Raw genomic sequence first — 13,317 nt, 5'->3', positions numbered from 1 at the left:
TTTTAAAACTAAAAAATTCTAATATTATTTTAAACGTCAGTTCATTTATAAACTGTTTCTGGAAAAATCAAAAACAAATAACAAGTTAACCATTACAATTTTTTTGCCTTCCATCATCTAAATAACTAAAAAATCAAATAAGCATAACATATCATGAACTAAATGCAAGTATTCAACAGGCTGCATTTCACGGAAACAATCTCCAAGGAAAGATTGATTGATTGTTGTTTATTTAATATCTCCAATGAAAGAAAAATACCATTTGATTGATTGTTGTTTATTTAATATCTCCAATGAAAGAAAAATACCATTTAACACACCTAGGCCCAAAACATGTAAATATTTGTTGTGGTTAGGATTTATAAAATTGCACATACCGTACGTACCTTTTATCTCCTTGGTAAACTTCACTCTCTGGGAGTCAGTTAAAGGTCGTTTTTGTTCGTGGACATCCTTTATGTCTAAAACTTCACACATGAATTCTATCACGGGCTGAGCTTTGTAAAAAGCTGTGGCTGATACTAGAAAGATAATTTACAAAATAATATTATCTTATATTTTGCACTTACACTGAGATTAAACTGATGTCTGTGAGAAGAGTGATGGACATCCTCAGATGGCAAATGGAGAAAAAGAAATTTTATTTGCCTTCAGAATTTTTGGTGTTTGATGTGTATATCTAGAAAGGAAACAAAACTGGAACGTATCTTGTGCCAGGGCTACCATTAAGTGAAGGAATCAAATGTTATAATAAAAGAAGAATGTGTCTCAAGACATGAATGCCCCACTCAAGCTATGCAATTTTCCAAGTTAAAAAGGGACATAACTCTAGAACAGTAAGCAATTCACTGCCCAAATCTGAATTCTTGTGATTCTTAGTATTGTGTATGAGTTTCATAAAATTTGCATGAGGCAAACTTAAGTTAGAGTGCGGAAACAAAAATGGGACGGACAGAAGGTCAAGGGTAACACTTCATGCCCTGTGTTTTTTTTTTATTCTTCCTCTATTTTGTGTTACATTTCAACTAGTTCATATATATAATAAAAACTTGAATTAATACTTTCTCATTGCACCTTAAGGACAACAAATTTGAAAATAACTACAAAACCAAATGTGTAAACATACCATCAATGTTCAGCATCATCTTCCAATGTGATGGTCTAACACTCTGATGGAAACCAAACCACACCTCTCTCCCACCACCCAGGGGATGGTCATAACCTTCTGGTGGGGAGAAAAATGATCTACCAACTGGGGTATAGCTACAATAAAAAGGTTTCATTGTTAAATTTTGGTAAGCGAGATTGTACAAACATACCAACAACCAACAAGTATGATGCCTCAATCTTTGTTTATAAAATTTGTTCACCTATATGTGAAGACGGTTAATCATCCTTTACTGGTTTCAATTCTTCATATAATAATTTTTTTTTGTTTCCCATTGAATCCAACTCATTGGAAAGAAAACTGAGAAAATCAAAGAAGAATGTGTCTGAGGACACAAATGCCCCCGCTCAAGCTTGCTTATAATATGTGAAAATACTTTTGAGGTGGACGGACGGACAGTCAAGGGTAACATTAATGCCTCCTTGGCCTAGCGGCGGGGGCAAAAAAATGCTTGCTGACTAAGCGGTATGGGTTTTGCAAATTGTTGAAGGCCGTACAGTGACCTATAGTTGTTAACTTTTATGTCAATTGGTGGAGAGTTGTCTCATTGGCAATCATACCACATCTCTTATTTTCATATTGAAATTTCTATATGGAGATGATTTATCATAAAACAGTAAAAGAATGAAATATCTTATGATTGCTCTTTTCTGTTCTATGCTTTCTGGCATACTTGTTTTCTAAAAAAAAATTCTCACATCCAAACTTTTGTATCTAATTCTTAAGCTTCCATTGTCATGAAAACTTTAAGTATATTTACTGTAAATTTAGAATTGAAAAATAGAGACAAATGTGAGATTAATTGTGATATTAGGAAATGCTGCATATAAACAATACTTTAAAAATCTAAAATGCAAGTTTTTATTTTGCGAAACCTACAATGGATCTCAATTTTTGCAAAAATAAAAACATCCTAAAACTTTCTGAATTCACAGTATTTAGGTTAATATTCATTGTCAGGGTTTGTGTAGAACTTTCAAAGCAATTTAAAGAGTCCAGTTTTAACAATAATTTGTCCCATTCAGTCAGTGCACAAAAAAGTTAATCTGAGAAGTTCATCCTCGATGGGTGATTGCTGGTGACACAGTACTAGTGACATAAACACTCTGATTTATGACCCCAGCATGTAACATCTATTAAATACACAGAGATATGTCAGAGTGAATCATCTGTATCAACTCAATTACCATGTAGACAAAAAAGTTACTCTACATGTTTTTGTTTACTTTTTAAAAGAGCAAAATTCAAACATTTTTTAGATATATATTAGATTAAAGAATGATGAATTACAACATCATGCTTAACAACAGCAATCAGGGTACATGTGTATATGTTGGAACTATGTCTACCTACCAACATACTGAATTATCTATAAAACGTTAACTCTTATTGTATCATTTATATCCCTGCAGACAGCTCTAACTTACGTCAGACTAGGTAAGTGGCGCATTATGACATCAAGGGCATTGGTAACATCAGTGGGTATTGGTCGTACACGTCCTTCGAGGGCTTCCTCAAGAGCAAACAAGCTAACCTGAGCACACCATTTAATTGCTACCTTGAATACACGATCTTTTCCTTCGCCTGGCAAAGTGACCTCCAGTTCCACCTGTGACATAGACAAGACAAACGACACAATGATTGACCTCTACAACATCAACAATTACTTACTTCATGCTCGGTAAATGGCGCATGACCACATCCAAAGCTTGAATGGCTTCAAATGGAATCTGTCGGGCATGCCCGTCCATAGCTTCCTCAAGGGAAAACAGGCTGACTTGGGCAACCCACTTTATTGCCACTTTGAAAACCCTATCTTTGCCCTCACCGGGCAGAGTGACTTCTAATTCAACCTGTAGTGTATTAGACATACTAGTGTCAGTGGGCTGCTGTAGTCCAGAAAATTTACAAGTGACCCAGACACCCAGAAATTACCATTTTCATTAAATATTCAAATATAAGCATAAACATATTGTAGGTTTTGGCCTACATTGTAAATATCAGAGCTTATTTTGAAGACTGCTTAAGATTCCTAATGTCACATTATTGCAAATAGACTATTTTCATGTTACTGACTTTGACTCTGGGGTATATAACTTTTCAACAGGTTACCTACTCTGTGGGAGAACGATCTGGTACGGGGTCAAGTAAGAGCAACTAAAAGAAGTAAAATCAAGCTTGCAATCGGTACAAGCTTGATTAAAAAAAAAATTATATGCTCCTGAGCCAAAAGTCGGTAAAATGAAAATAGTCCATTATATCCACTTTGTAAGATGTAAGATGTGATCATCATGTGTATCCCGTTATTAAAGGAATGACTGTAATATTTTTTCTGTCTGAAGAAATAACATAAAAAATGTGGTGCACACTGAATAACCCACGTAGCAGTTTGTTTAAAAGTGTGCACTGCATTTATGAGGTTATTTCAAATAGACAGAAAAAATATTACAGTTATTCCTTATAATTTAATTCTAAATTCCATTTTTAAGGAGTAAATCATGAAAAAAACGTTGACGTCACGGTCACATGACAAAATTACGTCTGAGCTGATAAACAAAAAATTTTCATCCAAAATTTTATTTAAAGATAGTAAATGAATTATGTGATGAAATGACATACAAATACAAAAAGTTCATAAGTATCAAATAAGACCCCATAAAAATAAAACATACCTAACATCATGATCATATATATAATATCCTCAACCCTTTTAACTCTTGTAACAAAATACCTTTCCATAAGAGTGTGTTTTTTTTCGGACGCATACTGTAAACAACTATTTTTTTGTGAATACTCTATTTCCCCTTTCTAGCTGACTTTGCAGATATTTATTCATTTTTGCAATTTTCTAATTTCTTGATGCAAGTTGTACATATTCAGAACGATTTATATTCATGTTGTTTTTCTTATTGCTAAAATCAGTTGAGTGTACTGTATCTTATTTAGAACATTGAAGGTGTTTATTTATGAACTCATTTCAACTTTTTCATCTTGAGAAAGCCAGTTTTTCTACTGGGTATGACATAATTTTATAGGTTGCCAGGTTATTCAATACTCCTTGGAAGGTTTTTTAAGTTAAATATCCAATATAAACACATATACTGTAATGAAATCATTGTGAACATCTTGATTAATTTTTGACCGATACCTTGTACCAACTAGAAACTGGATTAGAAACAAAAACTATACATGCTATACAAGATGGACTTTCAAAATGAGATTATAATGCAATCTTTATGATAAACTTTTGAATCTATTGGCCTGTAGAGATGATTTTTACAGCCCCAACAGCATTTTTACAAGCCTGGGCTGGTGGGCCTGTGGTTGAGCCTAAAGACTGACAATGTATTTAAAACTTGTAAAGACTACTAATGTCAAGTAACATACCCTATCTCTGCCTATAGGAAGTGGGTCCCTGCTATACAGATTCTTTCTACCATCAAACACTGGTTTCTGTCCATTAAATATCTTCTGACTGTAGGCCGTAACCATAGTTTCTACAATCTCTCTGTAAAAACAATGATGAATATGAATCTATGGGTTATTTTTTCAATGATGATCTGATCAACAAATATACTAGATATTTTTTACAAGTAAAACAACTATAGTCTTAAATTTTCTTGTGAAATAAACTACTTTTAGCATCAGCTAGCAATTAAAATCAAAGCAGTGTCAATTACAGACAAGTGGCTGTCGGAGTGACAGCAAACCGGATTCCTGCAGAGGTCGAACCCTGAACAGTTGAGCAAGTATGGACACAACATTTAAGCTTAAAACAGCTCTGAATTTGGATTGTGATTGAACATTTGATACAGCATAGATTTGTGACACAAAATAAATGTGGTCAAAGAACTGAAAAATTTGTGGTCCAATATCCAAAATCTAAGTACATTGTTAGAATCAGCTTATCAAAGAACCCCAAAAATTCAATTTTTGATGAAAGACTTATTAATTAAAACAATTTCTGTTCAAAAGGAAATAACTCAAACTTGTTTCCATGAACCAGTAATGCAAATCTAAAATTAGATATGATTTCACCACTAAAAAATTGTTCACTAAAATCAGATATGATGTTTTTAAATTGTAATCAAATATAATTAATAGTCACCAATATTTTGTCTTTCATTTGTCACAAACTAATATCTTATCTGCAACTTATCTATCAATGTCAACAACTTTATCTACACAATGTAATGTAATGAAATATATCCTTTAATAAAAATAGATTATTATCTAATGAAAATAATATTTACAAATCTGGACACCCAAACAGGATCAAGTCAACATCTAACATTAACACACACAACAAAAATAAAATACCACATAACAACTGTGACATCTACCTTCAAAACACACATGACTTAAATATCTTCCAAATCAAATTCAAACAAAACAGGCATATCAGGCTGAATTTTGCCAATGCTGAAAATAACAATTTTGTCTTTATCCAACAAGAAAAAACACAGTTGCTGGAGATTTTTTGGTTAAAATTTTACAGAAGACAGAAGTAATAACAGAAATGACAAGACTCAATTAGTATCCTAACAAAATTATCCCATATAAACTGTTATCACAGAGATATGTCTCGCCTTTTTGTAATTTTGATAATGCAAATGTTGAAATTAAAATAGCAATACTTTAACATGTAAGTTATGCAAATATTCAAATTCGATGAAGGTACATGGCTAAACAATCTCCATGGAATGAGATGTGCCAATGCTAATACATCTGCATACCAAATACCATTGACTTATTATAAGTCGTTCCCTTTAAACAAACCTAAACACAAACATTAACTTGTAAACTATGTAAAAGTTTCAAAGTCAATGAACCATGATCAGGGGTGGGGCTATATAATCTCCATGGAAACAATACTCGCAAATGCCAATAAATTTGCATACCAAATATCATTGACTTAACATTAGCAGTTCATCTTAAACTGATCTAATCACAAACTAATACATGTAAACTAAGCAAAAGTTCCAAAGTAAATAGACCATGACTGAGGGGGCGGGCCAAATATTCTCCATGGAAATGAGATGTGCTAATGCTTATACAACCGAACACCAATTAACATTGGCCTACCACTAATTGTTCCCCTTGAACTGACCTTATCACAAACTAATACATGTTAACTTAGCAAAATTTTCAAAGTTTCAGACCATGACTAAGTGGGCGGAGCCTCCGGAAACAGCATACCTATGTCTCGCTTTTTGACTCTGTCAAGGCGAGACAATAATTAAATGGACTTTGAGAAACAGTGCACATAGCCCTACATATATATAAGACTTTGCCCCATAATGTAAAATCCAAGTAGCAAGCAGCAAAACTTTTCCTTACAATATGTAAACATAGAACTATTCTGAACTAGTTATGAGCAGAAGTATGTTAAACACAATATTGTGATTCTGTAGGATCACTCCTCTTTCTACTAACCTATTGACCCTGCGTGGACATTTATCTGGTGTAATGGCTATATCATAATGGTGGATAACTCCTTTTGGTATGCGGACCTGGAAGTGATTGGCCCGCAGTAAGATTGGTTTGCCATCTGTTCCATGGTTGGGTCTGGCTGGCGAGATAAAATCTGCCCTTGGAACTACTGGCTGTGGCGGTGGTAATTCATGTAATTGGTGTGGTACTGAAAGTACAAACATAATATTTACATATGTGTATCTATTACATGTATTATCCATTCTTATGGGTTCGTCATGTCAAAAAAAGGTAAAAAGATGGCACAACTATTACAGATGCTCCCCAGTCAACATAACATGATAAAAGCCTGCATTTAAGTTGAAAAACAGTGAGCTAAGGGTGAAGGAAAACACAGGCTACATAAAGATATAGTTTAACCTCATTATGGATGTTGAATCTGATGTTGTAAGGAGTATTATCTAATGGGTTCCATATAGCAAGATAAATTCATCACTAGGAGACCATATTGTTTCTAAATTTTTATTTTCATACTTGTATACTTGCACCTACATACATCTATTTGAAATGAATTTTATGGTAGATAGAAATCATGATAAAATTTAGAAACCAAAGCAATTTTAATGAGCTTTATCATTTTGAGACTTCAGGGGGCATCACTCAGAACAAAAAATGTGTCAACGGGGTAAATATAAAACTTCAGGTGCTTTTTAAATTAGCAGTCAAGGGTGTAACTTGAATAAGTTATTAGAGCAAAATAACATACATGTGTTATAATGGATACTTTCTCTTAATCTGTAGTAACATATGTTTGTTATCAGTTAAATGCGCCATAAAAAAAATTATTTTCAGTGGGCACTTGGGAATTCTTGAAACTTGCGCAGTAACTTAATACATAACCTTGAAAACTAATTTTCCAATTCAATTAATACATTTTTGATCAACCATGGTAAATCAATGAGACAAGGCTTTTAAGTGATAACTTAGCTGTAATAACAAGGCTTAGTTATTACAGGCATTTAACTTATTACATGAGACACTTGGGAATGACTAGGAAGCTTGCGCAGAACCTCATTACATGCTCTTATCATTATTGATTACAATAAATTAAAATACATTGTGATATATGTAGGAGAAAAGGCTTTGAAGAGATGTAGAGAAGCTGTAATAACACCCTTTAGTTATTACAGGCATATTTTTTCTGTAATAACATGGGTGTGTTATGCATGATTGGCAAACTATGGGCTGTTATATCTTTCTAAAGTTTAATATACATAAAGACAATTATAATACCAATAGAACTAGTACACAATTTAACAAAATAAAGGATGTATAATGCCCCTTTGAAACATGTAACATACATATGTTATCACAGATTTTTGATTTTTTAGCCCTCAATAACAAATGTATGTTATTTTTCTCTAATAACTTATTTTAAGTTAGACCCTTGACTGATTAGTGCTTGGGTCCAAATAAGATGTTGAGTCAAACTGGTAAAGTAGATAAGCTCCTTAATTTGACTTGATGTCAATGAAATTTTCTTTCCCTTTGAAGTGTAAATAATATTAGCTGGCATAGCGGGCAAGTCGGAAATTTAGTTAAGACTGTCCTCACTGAAATTTGCTTGTTATGGGCCAACCCGAGACCTCTTATAACTTACTATCACAGTATGTAGTAACACATATCTTAGTTTCTTTTATCAAGTTTATCATCAATTATAAAGTTCAAGACAGACCAGTTTCAGCATGGTATCATCAAATTTCATGATACTGAGAAACCCATAAATAAAACATGGTCAGAAAACCGAATTTATTGATGAAATATTGCCTTATGAATATTCAGTGGTAACTATTTCATGAATATTCATGACTAACTAAATACCTTCAGGTTGCTGTATTGGGAATGGTGTGAATGGTATTGATGTTTGACCTACAAAATAGACAAAAATAGTGTAAACATTTTAATTGTGTTTAAAGTCTAGACATACAGGTTCAATACTAATAACATGTCTGCCTTCATTTAATTCATATTTAAATGATATGACACTTAACATGCTGAACAGATGAAAGAATATTTCAAATTCTTAAAAAATTATACTCACATCCAAGTTTTCAGCAAAATGAAAATTTTGATATTAAAAACTTTCATGGACTGGTGTACATGTGGGGACCAAATGTGATATACATGTATCTAGCACAAATGCTTTTCTTTATGAATTAAGCAACCTCCATATTCCGTCTGAAATTAATGCTTTTGGTCCAGAAGAAATTTAAATAATTCTAAAGAATGATATAAATTTTCTCTGAGTTTTCTTCCCCCTTTGCTATTAGGTACATGTAATATGGTTTTCACATAAACATACGTTACACCTGACCAACATTCTTGTCCAAATACCTTTTAACACAAGTTGCATTCTGTAACATCTTTGCACATGTACATTCAGGATAACTTTTATAATGGTGTGAATATTAAATGTACATGTATATAGGATGGTGATAAGGAATTCTGGGTAATGGATGGTGATGAGGAATTCTGGGTAATATAACATATATGTCAACACAAATAACATCTAGCTCTTCATGGCATTCATTCCTGTATATAAATTATGTATATATATATGTATCTACACTAAATGAAAACAACACCAAATGTCTACTAAGGCAAAACAAAAACAGCCAAGCGTAAAATATGCAACCAAAATAAATAAAATCTGTTCTAAAGAGGTCCTGGTATAAAATTACACACAAACATACTATGTAAAACTCATTAATTGATCAAAAATATGTTTGTTTTGTGAATATTAATAAGTGAGACCGACTTTCAGCTGTGACTATATTATAGCTATTGTTTTCATTACTATAATGCCTGTTAATTACATGTATATATGTGTTGTGCCATGGGAAATTTACATGAAATTTTCAAACATATTTTTGAGAATTTTATTTGTACTTGTAGGTAATGGGTAAGGAAATTACACAATTTGGTTTATAAGTAGAAACATACAACTGTATTTAACTTTATACAAAATCTTAGTAATATTAGTAAACATAATAAATATATAAATCTATTAATACATTTTGTACCTCTGATTCTGTTATTCGTGTTATTAGTATATGTACTTATTTTATAGTTCTGCTTGTTCATATAAAAATAATCAAAAAATTTATGAAGATATATTAATCAGGACCAGAAAATTGGACTAGTTAATAATTCCAATACCAATTCAACAAATTTGTTGCATCAAAAGGTTATGGATTTTTTATATGACTGTAAAAAAATTTCCAAGTTTTGTTAAAACCCATAAAAAAAGTTGGGGTTCTAAAATTGTAAATGTAAATATAATGTACAATCATATGTTGTACAGTAATTTGTGCTTTTAGTATAAATTATTTTTTTTATCATGTTCGTGTGTTTTTTAAAGAGTCACTTTTCCATAATTTTTGTGATTCTTCCCTATAAATATCAACAAAACTTTAATATGTTCAAAATTTAGGTCCTTAGGTAACTTTAAAAACTTTTCCAACATCATATTTCCCTCAACTCAAAACCTTATTCCCTTTTAAAATGACAAGTTTGAGAAGAAACTGACAATAAGAAATATTTTTGTATACTGTACATACCATTGAGTTGTTGGTTCATAATACTGGATATACCTTTAATAAAGAAAAAATGTCGTCAGTCGAACTGTGTTCCTTAAAATCGTGCTGGATTTCATTAATTTAATAGTTTCATTCCATCTTACTAAAGATTTTTTTTAGATGATTCATTATCATGATCATATAGAGAATAAACAAATCTCTTTTAAGTTTTTTTTCTCATTCAATTGTCTACGATATTTTTATAATTGGACATGGGTCCTTGGTCTTTTATGGTTGTGTGATAAATATCTTATAAATGTAGGTTGTGTGGATAATTAAGAAGTCCCTTTTTATCACCCATATTTAAGCTTAAAGAAAATTTTTTGACCATTATAGGAAGTAATTTTCAAATATTTACGTATAAACCCCTTTCTTATGAACTCTTTTGTTTTTAAGTAGAAAGTGAATTTTAAAACTTAAGTTCCTGAGGAGGTCCATTTTCTTGGGCAAAAGTCGTATTGCAAGTGCAACCATCATGACCATTGGTCTAGGACTTGAGCATGTTGTGGCTACTTCTTGACTTCTATTAAAGAAAGAAACTTTTAGCCTTTTTTTTCAACCAAGGGTTCAAGCATAAGATTTTCACTTTTTTTAGTGCAAATACCAAAGCTTTTCATAATCATACTTTGTCTCGAGCTATTTTATATTTTGCAGATCAGCTTCCATAATTAAAATAAAAATACTGCTTATATTTCCTGGCATAAAGTGAATCCACTTGCAGTAAAAAGACCAAATATTTAACACTTTATGAATCTGTCACTGTCTCTTGGGAAATAAAGCAGGCTGTTCGAGAAACATTTCTATACAGAGGTTTATAACAGCTTAAAGGTCTGTCAATGAGGGTGGAGTTTTAAATTGTAGGCCTCAAAACTTTAAACATTAGGTCCTATTTATTTCATATTCATGAGAAAATTTATACATTGTACATAAAAAATCTAGAGATCTGTTAATATTATTCTCTGTTTATTATTTTTCTAAATTAAAACCAAAGTATTTCATCAACGTAATTGGTAATAAAAAATTGATTCCTAACATGCAACTTTAAATTAAATTTAGATTTTTAGAGTTTTCATTTAAAGGATTCCATTTAAACCATAAGTTAGATGGAATGAGTTGTTTACACTGTTGCATTCTATAACATTCTTATTTTTTTTTTATTTTTTAATTTAATTTTTGTAACTCATTTGCAAGTATGTGTTTTAGTTTTTTTACGAGAGAAAAATTTCAAGATTGTACTATTTCCAAAAGATGTTGACGTTTTATCTTTTTTATCATGTTTAAATCAATGCCTTCATAATTATTGACTTTCACACTACAAGCTCAAACACAGCATCAACCATGTCAACACTAAGCCAAAATCAATTTCAAATTTAAAAACAAGAAATTCAACTGAGGCATTCTGGGAGCTTAAAAAAAAAATCTAATTACATGCAAGTGTGAATGAATAATGAGGTGATGCTTAGAATTAAATTGTTAAGTCACTGTGATATTAATCTTGTGCGCGAAGTCACTCTTTTTTTGAAGTTGTACATTAATATGAACAAAACGTAAACACAAATATCAATCACTTTAACAAGACAAAATATATCAAATTATATTTACTGGAGAATTAGATGTTTTTTTGTGAGAATTCCACTCCTGTTACACAAGGCCTTAAAAAAGATACATGTACTTCCACTTACCCTTAAAATATGTATGTTATTTTTTAACAAGTTTTAAAGTCAGACTCTTTCACCTGTTTGAACCAGTATAAACTCCGGAAAAAATAAAATTGTTTGCTTACATACGGACCCTTATTTTTTTTCAGCATATTACACGGGTATAGATAAAAATGTACTATTTGTACTACAGCAGTACATAAGTAACAAGATGCAATTGTTTTTTTCAGACTATGTGTAAATTTTTTTTAGGAATTCAATAGGTGTACGGAATATTAAAAAACAGCCTTATTAACATTGACAAATATTAATTACTTATAATGCAACAGTGTAAATGACCAGCACCTCTTTAATTGTATTAGTAATAGCACTGTAAGCTTAACACCAAGCGAGTTCATCATTGTCCTCGTAGTATCATACAATCTTATACTGCAGTTTTCTTTTTCAAACTAAATAAGAAAGCATGAACAGCTATTCCAGGAAAAAAATGTATTAGGGGCTTGACATACACATCTCTTTTGATCCCCAATCACCTATTATTTTATTTTCATTTGCAACAGAATTGTTTTTGCTTTAACTCTTACCCACAGAAAAAAATATCATGTGGTGTCCAACCCTCCAATATATTGTTTGCTGGAATAGCCTTGATTGATGGTAGTTTTAATAACAACATGTTCATATAAATTGGTAAATATGTGTTGAGGCCAAATTCGGCCAAAGTAGCTCATTTACCTGTTTACAAGGCAGACAAAAGACAAGGACAAATAACAAGTTTTACATTTAGGTACAGTGATAAGCTTTTGAAAAAAATTGTCCTTTAAAAATAATAAAACTTTAGTTTCTCAGTTAAATTCTCTATAATTGGAAAAATATATGATTATTTTATGTAAAAAATATTTAAACGTGCCTCATAGACCTCCAAAGCTTTTACAAGAAATTCTTGAACAGACTTAGGCTTATCCGAAACAAAAAGACAGATTAATAAAAAAAAAAATAAATGACATCCATAAATGGTGAGGATGAGTTTTTTCTTATTCAGTTTGTAAAAGAAAACTGCATTATTACACAAAATGTGACTTGGGTTTATATCCTCAAGGTGTTTTTTTGTTTGTATGAGAAAGCAGATGCAAGGCAGCAATGTTCCTTTTCAGGTCATTTTAAACATGCAGTAATAATCAATACACATAACTTCTTAAAGTCGCCTATTACAAGTAATGGACTTCTTGTGTTTTGCAATTAAGGATGAAATTCATGCATCATTATAATACCCACATATATTGTACAGTAGTTAATTCAGTTGTAAAATTACAGACATCATAAGAATTCCAACATACATTGTTCAGTAATAATTGCCTGTTAATGCAGTTGCACAATAATAATTTTTCCTGCTTGAAAGTGGAATTGTCCAAGTTTCTGCTAC

At 31.5% G+C, this 13,317-nt stretch overlaps 1 protein-coding gene across 8 annotated transcripts in view; it reads right to left on the bottom strand.

The window, feature by feature from the left end:
- LOC127723363 (protein argonaute-2-like) overlaps positions 1–13,317 on the bottom strand; it is a 49,932-nt gene that overhangs the window by 35,085 nt on the left and 1,530 nt on the right. For 4 of the 8 annotated variants that reach the window (XM_052229938.1, XM_052229937.1, XM_052229936.1 and 1 more), the window contains exons 2-8: positions 10,222–10,254; positions 8,483–8,530; positions 6,605–6,809; positions 4,556–4,676; positions 2,596–2,777; positions 1,127–1,263; positions 378–521 (exon numbers count right to left, since the gene is read on the bottom strand). In XM_052229938.1, the coding sequence (XP_052085898.1) occupies positions 378–521; positions 1,127–1,263; positions 2,596–2,777; positions 4,556–4,676; positions 6,605–6,809; positions 8,483–8,530; positions 10,222–10,254 (870 nt within the window). Of the gene's footprint in view, positions 1–377; positions 522–1,126; positions 1,264–2,595; positions 2,778–2,839; positions 3,015–4,555; positions 4,677–6,604; positions 6,810–8,482; positions 8,531–10,221; positions 10,255–13,317 lie in introns of those variants that run through there. The other 4 variants (XM_052229940.1, XM_052229941.1, XM_052229942.1 and 1 more) reach the window with 3 other exon arrangements.

The sequence above is a fragment of the Mytilus californianus genome, unplaced genomic scaffold, assembly GCF_021869535.1.
Source record: "Mytilus californianus isolate M0D057914Y unplaced genomic scaffold, xbMytCali1.0.p SCAF_13, whole genome shotgun sequence".
Classification (NCBI taxonomy): domain Eukaryota; kingdom Metazoa; phylum Mollusca; class Bivalvia; order Mytilida; family Mytilidae; genus Mytilus; species Mytilus californianus.
Note: the sequence above shows the minus strand (reverse complement) of the source record. Positions and strands in the feature narration are given on the sequence as shown.